Raw genomic sequence first — 25,122 nt, forward strand, 5'->3', positions numbered from 1 at the left:
TTGCTGCGAGTACATGGTGTGGGAGATCAAATAGGAGTTCCTGAACATCCTTGGGTGACTTGGGAGTGGGGGACACTTGTGGGTAATTCATAATCTGATGTTAGCCCCCCCCCAAGACAGAAAAGTCAGGATCGTTGAAAACCAATAATTTATCAAAACGCTGCGTGTACAAGGGGGAGGGGTGTTTCGACAGACAGGGCAGCAGTGGGCAGGCGCACTGGGAGGGGCCGGTGCTGGGGGCGTGGGGACAGCAGCCCGCAGCGCAGGCGGTGTGAGCAGAGTGGCTAGACGTTCTTGCCGCGCAGGCGCAGCTCATGGCGCCGCAGGTGGTTGTACAGCGATTGCACATAGGTGAAGACGCACTTGGGGTCGGGCTTTTTGCCCATGATCATCATGTCCTCCACCTCCACCAAGGGCACACAGTCCACCAGCATCCTGCAGGGGAGGGGGGCACAGGAGTTGTCGGCGCCAGCCTGCTTCTTGCAGTGTCTCTCTACCTCGAGGTCTTTGTCGCAGTCTGCTCGTTTTTTTCATAAACTCCAGACTGTCCATCGATCAGAAAGGCTTTCCACGAAGGGAAACCCACAACCAAACCCAGGGGCCATCCTGCCCATCGGCTAAGTAAGCAGGTAGAATTTGAGGGGTCGGGAAGTGAGCTATGCCCCTCCCTAGGCAGGCAGGTCTGCCTCTAGAACCCAACGGCTCTCTGGAGGGCCCACCGCCTGCTCATGCACAGGTGTCCCTGTTGGTAGAGTCTCAGCTAGACCATTCAAGGCCTGGGAACCTACCCCTTTGGCTAGTGTTATTCTACCATCAGGATCCCCCAGTGACCCACTGTCTCCTAGGGGAGGCCAGGGATATTCCTGGAGTGGTTCTTTAACCCCTATCATCTGCACTGGGTGGAGCTAGGAAGGCAGATGAGGACCCTTGTCAGGTTATCTGGGTCATCTGTACCCTACACATGGTGCAACCACCCTTCTGGTTTCCCTACTGTGAGAACCTTTCTCCCCCTTACAGCTTTAAGATGGGGTACAAGCTCAGCCTGTTCCCCTCCTGTCCCTAAGATATCTTCTGTTTTGCCTCCTGTTTACACTGGCTCATCACTGATGCTCAGAGCTTATTTTAGCAGGAAAACGATCAGACTGCTGTGGTTCCCAAGCATGAGATAGATAACCCAAGAGCACCTCCCCTCACGGTCTCACCCAGCACTGTGGTCGGACTGGGGTCTGCTCCCAGCTCGCCTGCTCTCTCCCACTGAGTTACCACCCTCTCTACATTTTGAGCTTAGGGTCTCAATAAATTGCTGGGGCTAATCTTGAAATCATTTGTAGTCCAGGCAAGCCTTGAATTTGTGAGCCTCCTATCTCAGCCTCTGGTGTCGTTGGGATCACAGCTCAGCTCCTTGCCAAGTCTTTTACAAAGATGTTGGGAAGCAGAAAATCTCAGTCTTAGTTCTAACTGATCGCTGACGGGTGCTGCACATAAGAGTCTTCTGTGACCCTTCTACAGCCCCACCCCACCCCCATTAGACATTCTCCACCTCACTGGAGGCCTTGGAAGGATTCAGAATAAGTGACAGGTACCTGGCACTACTGTTGATGGGCTATGTGCCCTTTGGGTCATCCTCACCCCACATTTGGGGTTGTTTATCCAGCAGTACCATGGTGAAGAGGCAGACTCTCTCTGGAGCATCTTCCAACTGGAGCTATCTTTGCAGGGATCCCAGCCTCCCTCTCCCAAGTCTGGAGCTCCCCCTGCCCGTGGTGCCTTCCCTGGGGACCTTATAAAGCCATTGTTTATACTGGGGTACATGGTTCAGGCTACCCAAGTGACAAGCCAAACACTAGGCAACTAAAGCAACAGCACGTAGCTGAGTCACACTTTCCTACAGGGCCAGAGCTGCACTAAGCCACGCCTTTCTCTTCCCAGTGGCCTGCTGAGCAGGGGTGAAGTCCATATATGACCTAGAGACCGCAACAAGCCTGTTGTTCACACCTGAGCCTGAGTGCGTGTGCACACGTGCTCCTTCCCCCGGGGGTCCTGGCCCACGGGAGCGAGCGCCCGGTGCATCCTTGCTGACTCCACCGTCAGTCACATTTCCTCCTGCGATCCCTCTGCTCCCTTTGGACCTCTATCATTACTTCAGTGCTGGTTCTACCTGTACTCACTGATGCTGGATAAGACTCCGCCCTCTTCTGTGATCCTACCCCCCACCTCCCTCTGTCTACAAAATCAGTGGGAATATAGTGGTGGGTCTAGGAAAAGAACCACTAAACGGAGACCCTGGCCCCACTCTGTGCCCTGAACTGGCTCTCCTAGCTCCTTATCTGTAACAGGAAAACCAGGTCAGGTCAGAATTCTTTACTGTGGCCCTGAGGCGATGTGAAAAGAGAGAAAAGCCATATGGCTTGGGGGAATCCAGCCAGAAACACCTTCCTGTTGAACTGGTCCTGTTCCCAAGCTCCCCACTTTGGAGGACCTGTTCCCAAGCTCCCCACTTTGGAGGAAGACACCCCATATGGCACATTCCGAGCTTGAGTGGCGTCTTGACCCTCCCCTCCCTTCAAACCAGATCAGGGAGCCTGCCTTTCTAGGCTGTCTGTTTTTAAGATGGGTCTTGTTACGTTGTCCAGGCTGACCTTAAACAGTGATCCTTTAGCTTTAGCGGCAAGCACGCACCATCCTGTCCCTTCTAATCCTCTACTGCTGAGGCTGTTCCATCTTGAACATCTCAAGTTTCTCCCAAGGATTGTTCCAGAATCCTAGTCTGAACACATCTCTCCTGCTAGGATAACCTTGGCTCCTGGGTCCTCACAAGGACACTCAAACTCAAACTGAGGTCCCTTCCTTCAACCACACAGTAGGTTCTTTCCTTCCAGGTTAAGCTGTATCCTCCATCTCTCCAGTCCCTGGCCTTGCTGGGTCTGTTCCTGCGCCTTGTGCTCCCTTCCATCCCTCAGTCTGAACTGTTCAGACTCTAGATTCGTTTCCTCCTTTTTATAGCTTGCCACCCTGGGCTGAGCCTGGGTTCTCCTGGGCCCCCTGTCAGTCTTCCTCCCTGTCCTCATACCCTAGTGTCACCGAGGGTCTTGCCTGTCTCCTCTGGCTTTTCTAAGTCTCTCCTGCTGTTTACCCTTCCCCTTATCCCTCTCAGTGCACTGATGAGCAGATTCCGGTGAAATGAGACAGGTGGGAGAGGCGACATTTCTCACCGTGGGGCCCCAGGCAGGGGTTAGGACTTTTTGGTTTTTACCAGCCCCTTCTGGACCAGACAGCGGTAGAACTCCTGGATGTACGTGTACACGCACTTCCAGTCTGGCTCTCGAAGCCGCACCATGTCCTCTGTATCCAGGAGCTGCGGGCAGTCCGCATGGGTCCTGGGGAGGGTAGGGGGCCAGGAAGGGGGACGGGGCGGGACCCGGTGGAGGAAGGAGGGAAGAGAGGCCACGAGAGAAGGGAGGACAGAGACACACACACATACACATACAGAGACATGAGTTCAGTTATGTTCTCAGTGCCGCAGTCTGCCAGCCTCCCGCATGCCCCCTCCCAATGGTGGACGTGCCGCTCACTACCCGTCTCTAATGGTGTGCGGTGCAGACAAGGGTGGGGGGCCAAACCAGTCACAGGTGCAGAGAACTCTTGGGGCAAGCGGGGACGCGGGGAAAAGGGGTAACGGCATCGGTGCCGAGGTTGGAGAGGAGGGCTGTGCCCCAGGGAGGGGGGGTGAGGGAGGCGTGAGAGGAGTGGGGGAGGGGGAGGAGGAGGAAAAGTCCTGGAGGGAACCAGAAAAGGAAGGGAAGGAGAAGAAAGAGATGGAGGAGGGTGCTTGGGTGCAGTGTGCAGAAGGGGCAACGATTCCAAAGTGGAAGGCTTTCGATGTCCTATATAGGCCTATATAGGTCACTCGGGCACGGTGCCTGGGCCAGGAGCCTCCTTTTGGAATCTCCAGCCGGGATCCCGTGGGAGCAGGAAGCTCTGGTAACGGTGGGAGGACAGCAGGACAGAGAAATGGAGAGAGGAGGAACAAGGGCAGATGGAGGAGGGAGAGGTTATGGACAGGGCCACCTGATGGGTTTTAGCCTGGGCTGGTAGGCGGGCCTGACGCTCCTTCCTTCCGGTGGGCACCGGGCACGCTCAGCAACAGGTGGGTGGAGGAGGATGGGAACTCTCTGGGGAAGGGGGTCTCGTCTGCGGACCCCACCGTACAACTGGCCACTTCCATGGGGGTCTCAGGGCTGCTGAGCCCAGCTGACACCGGGAGAACAGGGGCCCGTACTTACTCAGCGGATGAGAAGGCCATTTCAAAGTTCTGGCGCCGGTTTTGTGGGCTTAGCTGCCCATAGTCAAAAGCCTCCGGGAAGAAATTGTGCACCAGGGCACAGAAGGCCATCCCATCACTCCAGCTGGAGGAGAAGTTCTGGATGTCCACGTGCTTTGGGAGGCAGAAGCACCAGTCAGGATGCTGGGGGCAACTTTCCCCGTGGTTGTTATCCACCGTCCCCCCCCCCCCACATTTTGGCATCCCAGTCCTAGGGCAATTGGGCTCAGGGAGGCCTTGTTTGTTCAAGGCTATATAGTAGGTGAGTAGTCAAAACATGAGCTTCTTCCAATTGGGTTCATTAACCCCCTAAGTGGTGACTTTTTTAGGGGGAGGGGCTACCAAGAAGCCCAGTGCCACTCAACTGAGGCTATTATTGGTCATGTTCCAGCCATCCCTCCCTCATAGAAATTTACTGGGTGGGACACTGAAGGGACCCCAAGGGCAGGATCTGTCTCTGAATCATGCCCACCAACCAGAGGGAGCCAGAGCAGGACATGCGGTCTCCCGGAGACTTAAGTCTTCCCATCTGAGGATGTTTTTCATGCTTCCTGCCAGAACTGACAGCTGCCAAATCATTCTCAGGACAGGGCGCCAAGCTGAGGATTGCTGCTCACCTCGTAGCCACGGGTCTTGGCTCGGCACCAGTCCAGCAACATCTGCTTGATGCTATTGGCGTTGGGGACTCCGAAGCTGGTGGAACGCTGGACGGCTGCGCGGGGTGTGCCAGGCCCACTGTGGGGGTAGTGCGGGGAAGAGGGTCACAAGACGCCACTAATGGGCCAGCATACGCTTTGGACCCCTGATCTAGCACCCAGACCATCTCTCTACCCTCCACCACTGACCCTGCAGAGCCTTCTTTCTCTAGTTTCTCAATCATGGCTTTGCGGGCTTGGGATGCTGAAGTCTTGGGCAGACTCTGTGCCTTCATTAATTCTGTTTTCTTCTCTGCCTGGCGTTTTTCGAGGGCCGCCAGGCTGCCAGGACGTGGGCTGGTTTGGTCCTCTCGGTCGAAGATACTGGAGGGACAAAATGAACATTAGGTGGAAGGCAGCGTGGGTCCCCTCTCCTGGCAGTAGACCAGGCTCCTTAGCCTGATGTTGTTGGAAACACTGAGTGAGACTTGTGGAACAGAGGTCCAGCGGCATGGGTCCTCCTCGGAGAGGTCTTACACTGCATCAAACACCACCAGAAACTTCCACTAACACATGAAAAAAGGTTTGTGGGAATTGAGGGTGTCTGCAATAGTAAGGAGTGGTTGTCTTTGTCACGCCTGTTTTATAGAAAAGAACACAAATAGAGGCACAGATACAGGATGCTGGCAGCCACGCCTGTTAGCCCCCAGGCCTTTTCTAAGGGGCTGCGTTGTACTGCCAAGTTCTAGGCCTTGTGGCACAGGCTGGTAATCCCAGCTACTGGAGAAGCTGAACTAGAAAAATGACAAATTTGTAAACCACCTGAGCTACAGACTGGATGACGCAGGGAAACTCTGACTCAATAATAAATAAAAAGGTAGCTCACTGATAAAGAACTGACCTAGTGAACCCCAAGGCCCTAGGTCCGATCCTTAGGACCCGAAGAAAACAAAGCAACACAAAGTAATAAAATGAGCAGCACGAAATAGTAACAGCAGTAGCTCAGGCCTCTGAAGACTTTACTGTGTGTCCTTTTACTACTTCTAGTGTTGGGGAAGGAATCCAGAGTCTCCTGTGTGCTAACCAAATGCTCCACAACAAACTACACCCCAGGCCTCCTACTCTGCTACTTAAAAACTACAAGGGACTGTGATGTGTTGGGTGTGCTCCTGTAACCCCAGAACTCTGGAGGTTGAGGCTACAGGATCACAAGTTCAAAACCAGCCTGGGACATACAGTGAGACTCCACCGTGTTCCCACCTCTCCCCACTCTACGAAAACAAACAAACAAACAAACAAACAAACAAACACAGGCCTAGAATCCCTGTGTTTGGGATCTAGAAGCCACACTTAGGTGGCTGAGGCAAGTTTAAAGCCTGCTGGGCCACAGAGGGAGTTTAATACTCATAAGCGGTAATTTAGGGAGAGACCTGGCCTCAAAGTAAAAACATGAAAAAGAGGGAAGGGTCATAGTTCGGTGGTGTGGTACTTGCTAGCACATGTGTGGCCCTAGGTTCTAATACCCAGTAACTCTAACAAAACAAAACAACAAATCCAGACAAAACGAATAAATTCGTAAGGATACAAAGTTCGCAAGGGTTGAGAGGAACCCAGACTATGTCTAGCGATACGAGGAAATTGAGGCCTCTTTGGAGGATTTCAGGACACAGCTGCAGGGCTGGAATTCGCATGCAGGTCACTGAGAGCTCCTGGACCATCCAGTGATCGGCTTTCCGCCTGCTAACCTCCCTACCATGGGGTGAACCCCTTCCTCACAAGTGCCTCAAGTCAGCAGAATGCTCTGGGACCCAGAAATGGTTTGCAGATGTTGGAAGTGCCAGCAAGCAGCGGCAGGTGGATCTAAGGCTCGGGGTGAGACTCTTGGCATGTGTCTGACCTCCACAAGCATCTTCCACCCAACCCTGCGGTACAGCTGAGGATCCAGAGCTCACAGAGCAATCAGGACACGACTGGTACCTCCTTGACTGACGCTCATTCTCTCAGTCTGTCAGTCTGCCTTTCTGCCGAACGGGTATGCAGTGAGGTACTGCCCCGTGCTCACCTGCCCATTTTTTTGGACGAGGAAGAAGAAGAGGAATAGGTCTTGGTTTGGACCGTGGTGCTGCTGCTGCTGCCATCTGTGAAAAAGGGAATGAGGTGAGGGCGTAGGCCGGGCATGAGGAGGGGTGATGACAGCTCACAGTGGAGAAATGAAAGTGGAGGGTCAGTGGAAGACACAGTGTTGAAGGAGGCAGGCAGGCAGGCACAGGAGGGAGCAGGTGGCCTTACTCTCCGAGCGCCTCACGAAACTCGACTCCACTGTGGTGGTGCGGGCCGTCTGCGTGCCATCATCTGGAAGGACGGGAAATGGGGCAAAGAAGTGTATGAAAGGCACAGGGAGTCACGCTGAGCTCACCGCGAGCCCCAAACCCTGCTCAGCCTCTTACTGGAGTGGACGAGCCGCTCGGTTTTGGTGACCGTGCTGACAGCCGAGCCGTCAGCCGCCCGCTGGCTGTGCCTGGTGGTGGTCTCTGTAGCCGTGTTGCCTCTGCCCTCGCCTGGCCGGGCCCGTGCCTCCCGGAGCCGCCGTTCTCGTTCCTTGTCCCTCTGGTCTGAGCAGGGGATGCCCCATGCACGTCCAGAAGGGCAGCCCAGCGTCACACAGCACACATGCACAGACACAAGGGGCACACAGGATGGAGTGGAGGCAGCTTGTTAGAAACACCAGTAACATGGGAAACCATTGCCTCTCTAGGGATGGATGTAGGGGGGACAACCACAGCTTGGCCCAAAGTTGAATGTGTGTGGAGGGTGATGGAGTCTGCAGATGAAGGGGGGACATAGGACAGCTGCTGTCAAAGGGGTGGCTGGATCCAAGACAGGTTTCTATGGGAACAAGAAGCTGAGTCCAGAGGGAAGAGAGCTGGGTGGACAGAGCAGCTGAGAGGTGGACCTTCAAACTGGTCGTAGGAAGGACAGGGCAACCGGAAGAAGGAATGCCTAAACCCAGGGAGTGGGTGGAGGTATCGGAGAAGCCATCAGACCCAGGCAGAGGACACTGGAGAAAGGCCGGTGAAGGGGATTAACTGGGTCCGCAGAAAAAGCAAGCAGGTGACAGGTGACAGGTGACAGGTGACGGAAAGGGACATCAGGACATATGCAACCCAGAGGGAGAGTGCTTGTCTTGTCGAGGCTGCAGCAGGGGTCTGACTGCCAACTGGGGGAGTAATTGTTCTCAGAGAACAGCTGTTTCAGAAGTAAATCTAGAGCGTGAGGGACAGAAGAGCTAAGGAGCTGTAGGAAAACGGAAGTAGCCACACACACCCAGGGACAGAGGCTAACGGGGTCTCAGTGGGGGCGGGGTAACTGGGAGGATTATCTGATTCAAGCAAGCCCCACTGGACAGTGGACAACAGTTAGATTCGGGGTGAGAAAGGCTGAGGGCACTGACACAGGACAAGGAGGCCAGGTAGTGCCTGGCTCGAGGGAGGGCGACGTGAGTGGACAAGTACTGAGCTGGAGCGACCACAGGACTCCGGGATGAGGGCAGCCGCTGAGGAAGGGAGTGGCTACATCTAGGAGGGCAACTGGCTCTCTACCTCTCTTTCTTTGTCGGAGCTCACGGAGTGCAGCCCGGATGAGCTTCCGCTCTTCAAAGTTCGTACTCTGGTCCAGCTGTGGAGAAAGCAGTTGTCACATACCTGGGGGTCTGCCGATCCCCACCCTCTGCCGGCCCCCAGCCTGCCAGGGCTAACCAACATACCATCTTGTCCAGGACTCCTTCATCCTCAACTGCCATCAGCTCTTCTGCACTCAGGGGGCTCCGCCCCTCTGGGCCTTTGTCCACTCGGGTCTGCTCGGCGCCATTAGCTGCTTCCACTGTGGCAGAGGGGGGCTCTGCTGAATCTGGCTCCATCTACAGAGTGTGGAGAGGGTGGAGGGTTTATGCAGGGATGTGGGTGAAACAGGGGTGGAAGAGGGTTAGATCCCAGGACTGCTGACAGCATTAAATTAAAAGTTACCCCAGCAGCCAGGCGGTGGTGGCGCACGCCTGTAATCCCAGTACTCTGGGAGGCAGAGGCAGGTGGATTTCTGAGTTTGAGGCCAGCCTGGTCTACAGAGTGAGTTCCAGGACAGCCAGGGCTATACAGAGAAACCCTGTCTCAAAAAAACCAAAAAAAACAAAAACAAAAACAAAAAAACCCAAAGAGCAAAAACCAAAAAACAATAACAACAAAAAAGTTACCCCAGCAGCCTGCCAGGCCTGCTAACGTAGGTAGGCCATGTTGGTTTCAGGCCTACCATAGTGAAACCAGCAGCCTTGAATAGAGTTTCCCACATATCCAGACACATACTAATACAAATACACTGTAGCAGCAGTAACAGTGGCTTCCGTTCAGTAGAAGAGAGAATCTGTATAAGCACTGAGGATTTCATTGTCCCTGTTAGAGATGGGGAAACTGAGGCTAGGGCAGCTGAACGACTCTCCACAGGTCCTCTGTGAGTCCTATGTGCCCTATGGGCTGAGTGCAGTGGCTTCAGTCCTGAGGTTGAGTTCTTTCTAATGTTTCATTTCTAGTTTCCTCCTAGGCAGCACAGATCCCAAGTCTTGATTGCCAAGGCACTGGATCAGGTCCCGAGGGCTCCTAATAAGGTGTGTGAGTGGGGTTACCCCAAGCTGAGGCCCCTAAATGTCTATGCAACGTCCCTTGCTTCCCCACCTTGCTGGGACCCATCATCTAAGGAGCATCCAGCACTGACCTATCTCCCCCAGGGGATCTCCCTCCTGCCTGTCCCCCAGAAGCCAAGGCCCAGCTCAGCTAACTACAGCCCTCCCCTCCTAGCAGGGCCTGTCATGAGGGTAAGGAGAGCCAAGGCGGCAGCTGTTTTGGAGAGGCTTGGCCCAGTTGAGGCTTCAGGACAGCTGCCAGGGCAATAGCCTGGCACCTTCTTGTCCCCATCTTTGAGGGATAACCTTAGAGGTACCTCACTATACTATCCCACTCTGTACAGTGAAGTAAACTGAGGCCCGAGGCAGCGCTGGTACATCTACAGACACTCAGCAGAGCCGGGCTCAAATCAATTCCCACCAGCGGGCTGACTTACGAGACTGCTCCTTCGAGAGGGGCCCCCAGAAGAGCTGCGCCGGGTGCTAAAGGCAGGCGGGTGGGCCACGGGGGTCCCAGCATCCTCAGCTGCCTGGAAGAGGGCTTCAGGGTCGGCAGCAGCCAGCAACAGTTCACTGGGCTCTAACTCAGACTCCAGGTCCGGCACAAGCGGGACACCCAGCCGCAGGCTCAGCACCTCCACCTGCCTGGTCAGTGCGTCTAGACGCCGGCTCAGAGCTGCTGTCTCCGCTCGAAGTTCTTCAGCTGCCTGAGCCACTGGCTCTACAGTGGCTAGAGCCGCGTCGGCTGCCTGGGTCACTGCTGACCGGCCTGCTTCGGCCACCGCCTGTAGCTCCTGTAATGCCTGGCTCAGCCGGTCCTCAAAGGCGGCAGCCATCTCAGGCCCAGGCCCCGGCACTCCCGGCATACTGCTAGTGGGGACTCTTTGGGGTACAATGGTGGGATGGCAGCAGGGGCTGCTGTCTACACTGGCGTTGTCGCAGCTGGTCTGAGGGTGAAGGCAAGGGCAGCAAGCCTGCCCCGCCCCTGCTGGCCTCCCAGCCTGCCACCAGCCAGCTGGAGCAACTGCCCAAATAGAAACCTATTCTGGGCTCCTCTGCAGAGGGGACGGAGGGGGATGGGTAGTCTGTGCAGACAGGCGGACAGCCTGTTGCACGGCTCAAGGAACACAGACCAGAGCCCAGAAAAATGGAGGGAGCAGGTCATGGACTGAGACGCCAGGTGTATCAGCTCTGAGACTTCTGGGTGCTGGACTCCTGCTAATCTCTGCTCCTGTGCCCCGTTATTTTAGAAAGCCTTGAACAAGTCAAGACAACAGAGGCACAGGAAGATGGGACTTGAAGCAATCTGCTGGAATGGGGGCTTGTCCCTGAGAGACATGTCCTCTAGCCCAGCCATAGTGTTCAGATCTAACCTCAGACTCTTTATTACGGACACAACTTTTGTTCTCCTCAGATGGGGAAGACAGGTAAGTTGTTAGTGCCAGGGCCAAGTCTTCATTCACCACAAGAGCCCCATCTGTACCTACTGCTTCCTGCTTTGTTGCCAGAAGGCTCATCTTGTTCACACGCTCTTCCTGTTACCCCCCTGCCCCGCCCTGCCCCGAAGGCCCAAAGCTGACCATCTGTCCACCTCACCTCAGTCAAAGTCCCATCCAGTCTTTCATACAGCACAGAGGGCATTACCTGGGCAGCCCACCGGGAACCGCGTTCCCAGCTGAGCTCCCAACCAGCTGATCCTGAGCTTGGGAATGAATAATAGAAGGAGTGCCTCGTATTCAGTTCCCGCGGCACCTGCCAGGCTGATGCCGCACTTGCCCGGTGCCCCCTGCCTGCCTGTCTTCATCAGTGGGTCTGCCCCGCCTGCATGGCAAAGATGCTAATCAACGATCTCCTGATGGACTAGGCCAGCTCGGATTAGCGTGTGATCTGATCCACACATTGGGGCTGAGGTTCAGAGTTGGGTGAGAACAGGGGTATATATGGCAGAGGCTGCCGTAGGAAGAGGGCCAGAGCTCCCACCACCGTCTGTGGGCTGCAGCCTTCAGGTTTGTTCGTTAAGAGTGAACTGATCAGGCTGGAGAGATGGCTCAGTGGTTAAGAGCACTGACTGCTCTTTCAGAGGTCCTGAATTCAATTCCCAGCAACCACATGGTGGCTCACAACCATCTGTAATGGGATCCAATGCCCTCTTCTGGTGTGTCTGAAGACAGCAACTGTGTACTCATATACATAAAATAAATAAATCTTTTTTTTTTTTAAAGAGTGAACTGATCAATTTAGGTGCAAGGATCAAAGATTAGCAAGTGAAACCAGGCATGGTGGTTCACGTCTGTAATGGCAGCACCCAGGAGGTAGAGGCTAGAAGATCAGAGAGTTCAAGGTCAGCTCTGGCTATATACTTAGAGCAATGCCAACCCGGAGTACAAGAGACTCGACATCAAACAAAACTAAACAACCAAAGACCAGCATACAGGAGGAATAACTTCAGCTTCGCCTCTGGGTGACACAGCATGGATCGGTCTTAGCCACCACACCAGCTGTGGACGATTAGTTTCTCTGGCCTCAGTCTCTTCGTATGCACAGTAGAGAAAGCCCACCTACGCCCTTAAGCAGCCCCTGGAGGTGGTGAACGGTGGGTGAGGCTGGTGGATTGTGGAGAGGCTCACCTTAAAGTTGCAGCCTCCTCGGTTACCAGGGGAGGCATGGCTGAAGGTAGTGACATGAGTGACACTGCCCAGTCGTGTCACAGTCCCAGGGCTGCTGACGTGGGTGATGGTGTTCTTGCCCCCACTGCTGGTGCTGAGAAGGGTTGGGGGTGCCCGCAATCCCAGAGTCAGTTCTGGAGGGGAAGAGGGCTGCTGTTGGGGCCAGGTGGAGTGAGGGCAGTGCCAGTCAAGGTGAGCCGCACCCTGGACACTGGCCGCGGCACCTGCCTCATGCAGAGCCAGCAGTTGGGGGGACAGGCACTCACTCCATCCCAGCACCGAGAAGCCTACCTGCTCTCTGGTTGCTGGTGGGCAGCAGTACCCGGCCTGTGGAGGCCTGACCACGGCCGTCCTTGATCTCAATGGTGAACGTAGTCTTCATACTGGCCCCTGGCTCCCCAGTGCCGATGGCCACAGGCGGTAGGGTACTGGGCTCTTCTGAGCAGGGCTTGGGCCCCCCTGCTCTGTTTTCAAGGGACCTGAGAGCCAGGCCCCGCCCCCCAGGGCCCTCCTCGTGAGGGCAGCTCTGATGCTGGGCCAGGGAATGAGCAAGTTCTCTTTGCTTCTTGTGGGAGGAAGTGTCACTGGGACCTGGAGAGGAGGAGCTGCTGGAGGAGGAGGAGGAGGAGGCAGGGGTGGTGCCGATGAGGGGAGGGCCCTGGAGCCTTGTGGGGGTCGGTGAAGCGAGGGCCGTTCGGGGTGAGCCATCCTGGAGCCTGGCAACCACGGGAGAATCAGATGTGAACTTTCGGACTCTGTCCCTCACAGAGCCGGCTCGGCGGAACTGGGAGGGTCCTGCGATGGGGGTTGGCTCTGGAGGAGACAGGAAAGCTGTCAGTGGCTGGGTGGGAGAGGGACTGCCCAGAACCTAGGGATGGTAAAAACCAAACAGTACCTCGATTCTGGGATGGCGGTCGGGGACTGAGTACAGATAGGGAGCGTTGGCAGGGTTTCGGTTCAGCCGGGTCTGGTAGGTTGGTGAGTATGTGGCAGACATGATGGGGAGGGAGAGGGGAAGGAAAGTGAATGGTGGGGTGGTGTTCACGTCACAGGCCGCTCCTCAACACCTCTGTAGCCTCCTTACCACACCCACTGCCCAGGCCTGCCTACTCAGCTGTGACTCTCCTACAGACGCCTCCTTTCTCTCCTGCACTGACCCCAGGGTGACGTGGGCACTCTTAGGGGCCAGAAGTGAGTTAGGGCCAGAGAAAGGTATCCAGATTCTCCCTACTGATGGGACTAAGGGACACCCCCCCTCCTCCTGCCGCCAGGACTGCCCATAGATCCAGCTGGGTGATGGGTGTACTCCCTTATTGGGGAGAAGAATGTGCCTGAGGTCTGTTGCCTTTCAAGGCTGTAAGAAGGCCTCTGGCCATGGGTAGCAGGAGTGGGCCTGGCCAGAGGCGGAACACCTCAGGGGCTGTGGTTAAGCAGTGTCAGGGAAGGCCTGGACCTGAGAAGGCTGGAGAAGCATCAGAACCCATCCTAGAGGCAGGGAAAGGGGAGGGCCACAGGGAGAGACGGGACAGGACAGGAGAAAGAAGAAGCCTGCGGTTACCATAACAGGGATCCCCACCTGCTCTCTTGGTGTTAGAGGAGCTTCTGGTGGAGTCCAAGGCAGCAGAGGGCTCTGTGGGGCCAGGCAGGGGCTGCAGAGGGAAACGCCACATAGGAAGGGGCTCTCAGACCCAGGAACTCACCTGTCTGGTATCCCCACCTCTCCCCCTACTCACCTTGCTGATGACCCGCCCCTGAGAGCTGGGGGGTGCCGGCGACATGGGGGGCTCAGGGCTGGGAGCTTCTGAAGGGCTTGGAAGTGGTTCAGAGCTGACTGGAGCCTCCGCAGCAGGACACTGGGCTCCAGCAGGCTCCAGCAGAGGCTCTGGAGAGGCAGTGGTGGGTGAACTGTCCGGGGAGGCAGGTGAGCTGGACGTACCCCCAGGCGGGGCTCTCAGCAGCAGTGTCACTGTGGTCACATCCTGGCTGGTGTCCTCTGGGGTTGGGGCTGGCTCGCGGACTTCTGTCTGCTGTTCCTGCTTTTCTGGCTCTGGCCCCTGCAGCGGACACACAGGATGCAACCAGGGGTTCTCCTACTCTGAGTGCCACCCCCACCCACGGAGGACCAAATGGACAAGAGCAGACCATGCAAAGCAGAGGGGCTGGGCATGGCTTCCTGCGGGCACACCTGCCTAAGGAAGACTAGTCAGCGCCAAAGGTGGTTTGACAGGGACCAGACCCTGATGCCAGTGGGTGGGGATAACAGGAAACTTGCTGGGGACTCCCGTTCCTAAAGGACCCTCCAACTCAGAGCTTTAGCCTCAGTCTAGCTAATCAGACACAAGTCAGGCTGTGCAGGACTAGGCAGCTAGCGTCCTCTGCTGGCCATTATGGGAAACAACATGTCTTGAATTCTCATACTATCTGAAGAACATAGGACACAGAGCACTACTTAGCAGGGGCCTGACAGGCACGCACGCCCTGGAGAGCCAAGATGAGGTTGCGGGCTGTCTAGAGGGTAAGGGGCAGCATGAGGTGGTATCAGGACCAGACTTGCATTTCTAGGAGATCCTCTGGCTGCTGAGCACAGGCTGGGGGGAGGGGCCAGGGTGGAAGGTAGGAGTGGAGGTAAGAGAGGCACCAGTGTATCCGTGAGAGTAGCGCTGGGGAAGGAACAGTAACTCGGAGCTGTGTAGACAGGCTAGCTTTGAGAGAAAAATCAGAGCTGGAGGCCTGGAGCGGAAGGCATACAGCTGGAGTTGCCTGAGTACAAGAAACGAGCTACAGGGTTTCCTCAAACACCGGCCAAGGGCCAGCTCCCAGTCAAATGGCGGCACAGCAAAGGCACACAGGTACAATGCCCCGAACTACAGGCATCAGGAGGCACCAGACACTGGGTGGTCCTCCCTTCACGCCCATCCTCCTTACCTCAGCAGGGTCCAATGTGTGTGCTGCCTGCCTCCTGCTGTCCTCTCTAGGGCCACTACTGGGAAGTCTACTGCACAGTCTCCCAGCCAAGGTGGCAGCTGGAAGGGCGGGGCAAGTCAAGTGTCAAGAAGTGATGTGAGACGTGAGAGGCAGGGCAAGGGTGAGTCTACAGAGGGCAGGACACCCACCCTCAATCTCCTGAGCGCGCACGCGGCGGATGGCGGCTCGGATCAGCTTGCGTTCCTCGTATTCAGCAGCGCTCCGAAGCTGTGGGCGACAGGCGGGCCACAGGGGTCGCACGCTGGAACCCAGGTAGGGCTCCCTTCACCTATCCCTCGCCTGCCCCGAGCCTTACCAGTGCGGTCAGCTCCTCCACATCATTCATGGACTCCAGTTTCCCTGCCAGCCGTGCGAGGGCGGCCTGCTGTTCAGCCTCTCGCTGTTGAGAGCTGCAGAGACATCGTGAGGGTAACCGCCATTGCATGACAGGGTCTGGGGGATGTGGGCTCAAGGAAAGGGTCAGGGTCAGAGGCCTGAAGACTGGCAGAGAGACATGGAGCTATCTATGTAGAACCTCTGAGCAAACATCAATATCAATATATCATCATCAATATGGATCTCTGTTTCCGTCCATCCGTCCGTCCGTCTGTCCGTCCATCCATCCATCCACACATCCCTGGACACAGGCACCAATACCACACGCAACCCTCACTGCACAGCCACAGCTGGTACTTATTCCCTACCACACACGTCCCTGTGCTGTGGATAACAGACACACCTGCCTCCGTGTGGGCCCATCCTCCATCCTCGGAATATCTGCGCTTGAAACCCCAGCCCCCTCTGGCACTCACTGTAGCCAGTTCTCCTTGTTGTCTTGCCGCTCAGCACGGAAACGTTTGGATGCCAGAGCCTCCTCCTCTCGTTCCAGCTCCTGCCGCTGCAGCTCCCGGATGGCTGAGCGGATCCGCCGCCGTTCCGCCAGATCTGCTGTGACCTCCAGCTGCAATGTAGGCGGGAGTGAGGGGTGGGCATTCTGTCAGGGGCAAAGGACCAGCACCAGCTGCCCACAGTTCTGCCAGGGGCACAATGGAGGGCTTGTCTCCAGGCTCTCTACCCTAAGCCTTCCACGTGCCTGGCTCCCACTCAGGATTTTTAGAGGCGACCTAGCTCATGACACCAAAGATCCGGAGAAGCCCACTGTGCTCTGTGGTGCCGAGACCACCTTCTGTGAGTGTACAGCCTACAACCACTGATCCAAGCCAGGTGCCAAGTAGCCAGGCACTCCTTTGTGGGACTTGACATCTGAGGTGTCCACAGAGTACAGGAGCTCCCATCAGCTTCTGAGGAAATTGGGAACCTGAGAGAAACCGGTTCAGAAAAGTGCACTCTCTATGTGCCCCGCAGGCAATCCTGGTGCCTTCTCCACAGCTTATGGCAACGTGTCCCCTCAAAGGGATCTTAAGGGAGAGGGCTGGTTCAGGGTTGGCCGGTGTGGGCCTGATAGGCAGGCAAACAGGAGCGTGTACGGGCAGGATGACTAACTCTCCTCTCCAATCTTCTTCCTAGTTGATTTTTCTTAGTTGGGGAGCTGGGAGGTGGAGGGTGTGCAGAGATACAGAGGTTTCGGCAGGCAGTGTGAGCTGGCCCAATTTAGCCACTAACCAGCTTGTATTAATCTGAGGAGAGCAGGAAAAGCCTTGGGGACAGCCTCCAAGATCTGCATTCTTGAGGAACTACGGAGGGCCAGCACTCTGCCCCAGCTAGGCTAGATCCCCCTGTGAGGTCGCAGTCTTCCCTCTACAGTCAGGGCATAACCTCCCCATCCATCACTGCTTCTGAATTTACCAGGTAGGACAATGGCCCTTGGGACAAAGCAGAATATGGGAAGGGAACAGTGACCCAGGGGTGGTCTCTCCTCTTGGTTCTCTAGTCAGTCAGTCGTAAAAAAGGAATGACAGAACATATCGATATATTTATTGAAACCCAAACTGTCAGTGACCCAAAGTGTCAGACCCAGCACTAAATCCCCATTTGCCATTTGTTTGATTTTTGGGACAGGGTTTCTCTGAGTAGCTCTGGCTGTTCTGGAACTAACTCTGTTCTAGATCAGTCTGGCCTGAAACTCATAGATCTGCCTGCCTCTGTCTCCTGGTGCTTAGAGTAAAGATATGCACTGTCTCAGTCCTCCCTTTAAGATTTATTTTTATTTATGTGTTTGCACGTGTCTGTATGCGTGGATGGCCCATGCATATGGGGGGGCGGGGTCTGAGGAGGCCAGAGGAAGGATCAGATCCCTGGAGCTAGAGTTATGGAGTGCTGGGAACCAAATTTGGATCTAAAGCTCTTAGTTAACTGTTGGGTGCATCCAGACCCTTATCTACTCTTGATACACTATTTTTATCTGATAAGAGGGAATTGGGTGTCTTGTTTATGTTTAATAACTTGAGAGTTTAGACCCAGGTCTCTGCCTGCAAAGCTTGCCTGAGACAAGATAGTTGTGGTGTTGAGGTCTCTTTGTCATGGTGGGAAACTTTGAGGTCCTGCACCAGAGACCCCTCTAGCCTGCTCTAGAAATGTCAAAGTCGAAGGACACCTTATTACAATAAAGAGATCGAAGCTCACTCCCCCCAGAACAATTGGAGATTGGTGGCCTTAGGGGGTCCAGACTAGTCCAGAGGGTAAAGGTATATACAATGACTTTGTCTTGTGGGTCCTCATTTCTAACCTCCAGGAAAAAAAAATACAAGATAGGAACTTGGCCATTTCTACAACCTCTGGGTACCTCAGTGTCTCCTTTTGGGAATTGGGATCCTAATAGATCGTCTAAGTGGAAGGGGGTGGCTGGGCCTCACCCGGCTGGCCACTCCCTGGTGTCCTTCCTTTGGGGACTGTGGGCTAAGCTCTGACAAGTGTCTCTGCTGTGTCCTGTGTTCCCCACCCTTTCAAACACCAAAGGTCAGACCACAGTGCTTCTCCTGTGTCTAGAGTTCCTCACCCTCTCAGTCTCCCCCGCTGTGTGTAGAGGGGACAGCGGGAGGGAGGGAAGGAAATACAAAGAACTATTGTAGGCCAGGGGGAAAGGGATGGTTTCCGAAACTGCCTAGTGAAATTCTCCTGGGAGGAAAGAGGGTGCTTCCTCCTCCTGTGGGAGGATGGAGGGGGAGGCGACCGGGGCTCCGGTGCTTTCTACACTCGCTGCTGAGGGCATCTGGTCTACCCAGCGTTCCTAGCTTCAGGCTCTCCACCTGCACAAGGATTCTCCTGCAGATCCTCCCTCAATCCCAGACCAGGGGCTGCCCGTCGTGTTGATAGCAATTGGGGAAATGCCTCGCCAGGGGGCGCTAAAGGTCCGCAGGCTGCAGCCACCAGTGCGGGGCTCGCCCACGCCCCACCCACCCAGTCTCCAGTCGGGCGCCGCAGCTAGGAGCCAGGCAGGAAGCCCCCCACCACCGCCGGCTTTAACGTCGCATCTGCAAAGGAAGGGAGGTTCACAGACCTAAGCTTCTTCCCTAGGTCACCCGGACGGGAGGTGGCAGACGTGCAGACACGTGGCAGGGGGCACACGCAGCGTGCTTGTCCTTGGGTGCCCCTGTCCCGCGCAGCCCACCACCCCGTCCTCAGGAATGTGCGGGAGTGGGGCCGGAAGCAACTGCGGCTCCCCCAGTCAGCTGGGCACAGCTTTCCCATATAAGGCCGGGCCCCGCGGGGAGGAGCCGGGCCCGGGACGCCCCCGTTCCTGCCACGAAGCCGGAGGGTGGGACCCTCACAACTCCCGGGCACAGCAATGGCGCGCGCGGGGCGGTGAAGCCCGGGGCTGGGGTGGGCCTGTGGCTGCGGAGCCGAGACAGGGTTGGGTCTCGCTTGTCCTTCGCTCCCAGGCCCCGGGCTGGGAGGAAGTGCGTCCGGCAACTACGGCTTCTGTTTCTCCTCTAACAACACGTTTCCCAGCTTCCAAACCTTGCATGAGTGGGGTCTGATGGAGAATACCCTGGGAGTTCGTGAACACCCAGCGTGGCTTTCCCTCTGGAAAACATGAAGACTCTGACATGAGGGACGGTGAAGGTGACTGGTGGGCATCTTTGGAGACCCAACCCATCTCCTGGCAGCTGAGAACCTGGAGTAGCTGGCCTTTGGCGGCGGTGAACTCAGAATGAGGTTAAGGCTCTTGCCCCAGGACACACAGGCCAACAGCACAGGGGAGGTCAAGTCAATTAGGCTAAGTGGCTCAAGCCTCTGCCTCTAGGGGAAAGGATTGGTGGTGGCGTGGGACACTTGCAGAGAAAGTAAAGTCTCTATTTTTTTGCCCTTGACAGAGATCAGCGTCTGGGTGGTGGGGCTGTGGCCCCTTTCCCCACGGCCTACTGCACAGCCTTGCTGGTGGACAGGCCTTAGTGCCCTGCCGTGCTGTCCCACTGTCTCTGTGTACATGGGAGTAGGGAGTAGCTGGTAAACAGGAGTGGAGTGAACCAGGCCAGTCTGTATCCCAAAGTCAGGGTCCATACCCTACTCCACCCTGTCTAACACTAACAACCTATGTTTTTTATCAATCCCCGCCCCCTTCTTTTACAAGAAATGGAAGCTTGAGGTAGAAAACGACAGACCAGACACCATGGAACCCACAAGGGGCCCACAGCTTCTCTCTCTCTCCTGGTTCTTCCAGCCTTTCCCGTGCCTCTGGGTATCCCGAGACTCCCCTCTGGAGTTTGGACCCTGATAAAGCTTTTAGGCTGGAGCGTTTGGGTATGTGATCCCCCCCGCCCCCCCCCCACACACACACAGAGGGGCAGAATGCTGTGCCTGCAGCATCCGGGACTCCTCTGTAAGATGGCGTGCGCAGCACCCCACTGTTGCTCTCTGGTTTAGTACTCACTGCTGCCCATTATCACTGGGCAGGCTTCCAGGAGTGGGCAGTGGCCCTGGCTGCTGGGAGAGGCCGATCCAGCCTTCCCACACCTGTAGCACCCATGGGTGAGTCCCCAGCAGTTACTGTTTAAACAGGAGATGACAGTTGGGGGTGGGTAGGGACCGGGTCTGAGCACCTGACACGGACAGGAACATGCCACAAGGGCCTCTGGAGCAGCCAAATGGAACCAACCCAGCGCTGTTCCCTGAGGCTCTCCTCCAAACCCCTCCTCCGTCTTATGTACTGACAAGTACTGAAGAGGTGGACTACATCCCTAGGCTAGCTCTTGCCCACCCCACAGTACAGTAGTTATAGGGCTGCTTACCAGTTTTCGGAGGGCTCCTTCATCCAGCCCAGCTAAGGCCTCGTCTGCCATCTTGCTGGCCCCCAGTTCCTTCAGTGTGTCCCGGTAGCACTCAGAATTCTGCAAGAGGCAGACATGAGTTAGGTTGCTGGAGATTTTGCAGAAACCTCGGTCCCCTAGGTTTATGCCTCTCTTTCCCTCTCTTGCCCACAAGCGTTCATTTCTTTCCTAGCCTATCCTGACATGTGGAACTGTCCTCTGCCCTAGGGTGTTTTGCTGGGGGAAAAAAAAAAAACTCACCAAACCAAGAATAGGTGTTCCTGTTCCAGCCTCACCAGCTTGGCTGCCAGTCTGCCGTGCGGTCTAAGTTGGCATCCTGACTAAGCCCCAAACAAGGAGGGCCTGGACCTGGATGGAGGAGAGGACTCAGCAAGGCCCACCAAGCAGTGCTAACCACCAGGGGGTGCACTCTAGTCTCTAGCTACCTGTCACACCCACTCATCTCTAGAGGCTGCCCACCCTGCCCCTCCACCTCCCCAGCTGGGCGTTGGCTGTGGACTGAGCCCATGTCCAAGTCTTGCTACCGTCATTCCCACAGGTACAGAAGCTACTTGTGTCTGGCAGTGCTTGGAGCCAGCCTTCTGTACATGTCCATTTTGACTCCTTTCCTCCCTGGGACGTGAGCGGACCTGACCTGGGGGAGCCAGGTCTCTTTCTCTCCCTGTCCATTCACATACTTAGAATTCACTCACAGTTCACTTCCCAACTGGAAGAGCCTTGGGAAGCTGACCCACCCAACCTCTGGACTTCAGACGAACTGAGAGGATGGGAGATAGCCAAAGACTCACCACAGCGGTTCAGAAAAACTCGGACTCAAAGGGCAGGAAGGCCCTAATGCAGACCTCGCTTACTTCTGCCCTCTGAAGTCCCCTTCCAAAATGCTGCCCAAGATTCCAAGCTGTTTGGTGCTTGTCCAATCACTGACCATCAAAAGGGATCCCTAAATCAGGCGCCAGTCTCTAGCCCAAATCTCTCCTTCCTGGAGTCCCCAGTGTCTCTGGAATTTGTGACTCCATGGTCTAGCACACCTGGATGTTTAGTTAATGTGGTGACTGAAGTGGCCTCTGAACCCCCCCTCCATTGATTCATCCCGAAATCATCCCTCCCCCCCTCCAACAGTCACTTGGTGTGAGTCACCCCATCCGGTGAATGGGTCTGGGGGAGTCCCAATGTACACTAATTAGAGTTCGAAGGACCCTTTCTGTTAAGTCACTGCTAGGGTCTTCGCCTCCTAACCTAGCTATTCTGTCTGGGGTAACTCCCCCTCCCCAGTGCCCAGTCTTAAGTATTGTGGACATGTTGTGCTTCCTCATGTTGGGAAAGGGTGTTGTTAGTTCCAAATCTAGGTGATACCCAGGCCTGTCTTCTGCTCAGAAATTCCTGCCACTGCTTGCCACCATTCTCAGGGCTTCGTGCTACCCGGTTCGCAGTTCTGGGGGTTGTTAAGGCCCTGGGGGAAGTGGGTCAGGATCTGGGAAAGAGTCCTCGGGGTATCAGCTCTCTATCGATTAGTGTCTCTGGAGATCGAGAAGCCTCTTCGAAATCCATAGTATCTCTTCGAGACCCTTTCCCTGGAATCTCAGAACTTCAACCATGTGTCTTTGGAGTTCCCGTGATTTGGCTGGGGCTCCCAGACATGGGAGTTTCAGAATCCAGACATCCAGGTTTCACACCCCCTTCCCCGGACTCATGCGGACTTCTAGAGTCGCCCCGAGATCCTCATACGCACCTCTCAGTCCGGCCCGCTGTTCCGGCGCAGTTTCGTGTTAGTTTGCTCGGGACCCGGCAGATGCAGTGGAGACCGGCAGACGGGCGGGAGGAGCCGCAGCCCGGGAGCCCAGGCCGGTTCAGCAACGTCCCCTGGACTCTGCGGCAGACGCCTGTCCCACGGCGCCAGCCAGCTGGCTGGCCCCGCCCTGCCAAGCTGTCCCAGCCAATTCTCTGTTGAGTCACGCCTCTACTCGGGTCCTATTGGGAAAATTCAATTTTCAGGACCCGCCCCTAAAAGACTCCCGCCCCTCACTGTCCAGGGATTTTGGGTATTGTAGTTTTGGGGGCTGCTGCTGTGAGGTCCCAGACATCCTCTAGTGGGCTTCGGCAGGATGCAGGCTCTAAGCCAAAGTCCGGGATATGCCACAAGCCGGGCATATAAGTATCTTGGGATCCTGTAAGCCTTGAGCGGTCCGGACAGCCCCTCCCTGTCCTCCTCTTTGTTCTTGAGACCACATCCTTTCTCCGGACTCCACCCACTAGGGGCCTTAGTACACAGACTGCTCGGCCAACACACAGCGCTTTCGGGACACCGGGTCTGTGCCACCTCAGGGTAGGGACTGGTAGGTAGCAGCATCTTGACCCTTATTGAGTCGCCCAGGACATCTGAGATGGAGCAGGATCAATCATTTCATGTCTTCCTTGCTCATAAATGTAGCAAACTCTCTCAAAGCCTTTAAAGTCTGCCTCTGGGAGCCCCAAAGTTCTAAACAGGGAATATGAACCTCGCTAACTCTCAACAAATGGGGGAAACTGAAGGTCTCAAAGAGGCTATACAAAGAGTCAGCCAGGAGACCCAAGGGCTCAGACCCAATAGGGAAAGCAGCCCTGTATCCTGGAGGCTGTGGAGCCGCACTGCTGGTCTTGCTTGAGACAAAGCTTGAGGTTGGAGCCTGGGCAGATAAGGTCTGGAGGCCAGCTTGAGAAATAAAAACTTTAAGTCAAATAAAAGCCATAAAAGCACCAACGTGTGTGTGTGTGTGTGTGTGTGTGTGTGTGTGTGTATCAGATTATAATATCCATAACAACTAAATGAGATGTGATTTGTTCCCTTTTACAGATGAGACAAAAGCCAATGGGTAATGTAGGCGAGGTTCATCCCGCCTAGCCAGGATTCTAATCTCTGCTTCTAACGCTATAATGCCGAGCCGAGAGGTGCCGAGCTGGGTCCTGTTGTCTCTCAGTGAGCTCCAGCTCAGATTTCTCCAAGACCAACCTGTACACACCTAAAGAGAGGCCCCGTGTCCATTTAAAGCTTTCTGTTTCCTCCAACCCCAAGAGGAGATCCTCTCACCTTATATGTTGGGAAATAAGACCTAGAGAAGGAAGCCCCTTGTGGGTGAGGCAGAAGAAATGCGTCAAACTAACGAAGAAGCACGCCGTGGAGGCTGCAGTTCTAGTCTTCAAAGGCGCTCCAAGGCCAAAATCTAGAGTACTGAAAGTCTAGCACCCCCAGGGACTCACCCTCGTCTCTGGACACACCTAGACCCTTTTGGAATCTCAGGATCTACCTGCGCGGGAGCAGATTGCTCCAGTAAACCGCGTGCTTGGCGCTGGCTGAGATCAATGAATTGTCTAAGTGAGGGCCTGGTGCCCAGACTGTCTATTTAGCGTGTGCTTCCTCACCCTAGTGTGCCATGTGTGCATGTCAAGCCCTGGCCCCGCCTCCAGACTGACCTATGCTGCCTTTTTTTTCCCTTTCATCTTGCAAGGGATGGTGCCAAGCAAAGAGGTATCAGGCGGTGGTGATGGTGATCTGGGCATCAAAGTGTGACCCCGTGCAGGTGGTGAGAACTTTATAACGTAGGCAGGGAAGAGAAAAAGACCCGTGAATGTTCAGCAGGCACTGAATGTCGCCAGATCACCAAGATAACAACTGTGCGAGACAGCTGGATTCTACAAGGAGGAAGTTGAAACCCAAGGTGGTAATGGCGCCATCGCGGTGGAATTTTGCCCAGTGCCAGAGCACCTTTCCTCCCCTTGCTATTTCTGAGATGGAAAAAATCTTGGAGGGCTTCTCAGAAGTGGTGCTATGTATGCCAAACACCACTGAAGCAGATGAGTACAAAGGAAGTCATCGGACGGACATTTATCAGAAGAGTAAAGGCTGGGAGGCCTGTGAGTGAAGAAAAGGAGGTGAGTGGAATGTATGTAGAATAAGAAGCAGGGGCGGTGCTTTCTGAGAAGAACCAGATGAGAAGGATGAATGGATTTTGGAGGCACCTGGGAGGCTTGAGTTTCTATCCGCTCATCTGTAAAAACTGCAGGACTGACTGACTGACTACTGACTGGCTGGCTGGCTGACTGGCTGGCTGACTGGCTTCCAGTCCTCCAACGGGCTATAAGAGGAAAGCTCTGGATTCTTCTGCGTCCAAACCGGTTGCTGGCAGAGTTGGGAGGAGGGGCAGAAATAGCTCGCGGGCCAAGGGCAATATTTTGCTCCAAAGCTTAAGTCCAAAAATGATGATTTTACCAAGCCGGCAGCCTGGTTCCCTGAGCCATCCTGGCTTCTCCTGCTGGAGTCAGGGTCCTAGCCCGCACCTGGGGCCAGTGCTGTTTTCTTGGAGCTGGTTCTGCCCTATGCAAGGCCTTGGGCTTCTCGGAGACTCGGTTTCCTTCTCTGCACAGTGGAGATCAGTGTGCTCAGTGGTGATCTGGGCATTTCTGAGCATCCGTCCCAGGCTGCACAACAGAAAAACATAAGCCTTTCAGAAAGATCTTAGCTTTGGGAGATGCCTATAAGTGGCCCAAGGCTAGCTGAGGCCTGACCCTCGGAGCGTGAGGCGCTCTAGGAGGCCGTTTGAGCAACAGAAAGAATCGGGAGTGAGAGGTGGTTTTATGGCTGATGGTGCAGGCGAGGCGGGAGATT

General features: G+C 55.4%; 1 protein-coding gene across 5 annotated transcripts; it reads right to left on the bottom strand.

Moving 5' to 3' along the window:
• Nucleotides 1-131: 131 nt before the first annotated feature.
• Smtn (smoothelin) lies at nt 132-22,367 on the bottom strand. Of its 5 annotated transcripts, none has more exons than XM_052198558.1 (22): nt 22,213-22,367; nt 20,724-20,831; nt 20,445-20,543; nt 16,068-16,216; nt 15,572-15,665; nt 15,405-15,483; nt 15,217-15,314; nt 14,025-14,345; nt 13,868-13,940; nt 13,187-13,258; nt 12,583-13,104; nt 12,253-12,425; nt 8,720-8,872; nt 8,556-8,631; nt 7,404-7,568; nt 7,246-7,308; nt 7,019-7,094; nt 5,167-5,340; nt 4,939-5,056; nt 4,284-4,435; nt 3,309-3,377; nt 132-435 (listed from the first exon to the last, which is right to left on the bottom strand). In XM_052198558.1, the coding sequence occupies exons 3-22, from the start codon at nt 20,493-20,495 to the stop codon at nt 285-287; spliced, it is 2,829 nt and encodes a 942-aa protein (XP_052054518.1). In that variant the 5' UTR covers nt 20,496-20,543; nt 20,724-20,831; nt 22,213-22,367; the 3' UTR covers nt 132-284. The 5 variants fall into 5 exon arrangements, with proteins under 5 accessions (XP_052054518.1, XP_052054514.1, XP_052054516.1 ...); XM_052198557.1 differs by having other exon boundaries at nt 337-435; nt 3,213-3,377; XM_052198554.1 differs by lacking the exon at nt 3,309-3,377.
• Nucleotides 22,368-25,122: the final 2,755 nt, after the last annotated feature.

The sequence above is a fragment of the Apodemus sylvaticus genome, chromosome 11, assembly GCF_947179515.1.
Source record: "Apodemus sylvaticus chromosome 11, mApoSyl1.1, whole genome shotgun sequence".
In the NCBI taxonomy this organism is placed as follows: domain Eukaryota; kingdom Metazoa; phylum Chordata; class Mammalia; order Rodentia; family Muridae; genus Apodemus; species Apodemus sylvaticus.

Excerpts from the sequence above, each read along its gene's own strand:
- Smtn (XM_052198559.1), bottom strand. The coding sequence starts at position 20,495 with ATGGCAGACGAGGCCTTAGCTGGGCTGGATGAAGGAGCCCTCCGAAAA. Across the intron at positions 15,666-16,067 it reads AACAAGGAGAACTGGCTACA|CTCTCAACAGCGAGAGGCTG; the intron begins GTGAGTGCCAGA and ends ATGTCTCTGCAG. Across the intron at positions 4,436-4,938 it reads CCAAGACCCGTGGCTACGAG|CACGTGGACATCCAGAACTT; the intron begins GTGAGCAGCAAT and ends TGCCTCCCAAAG.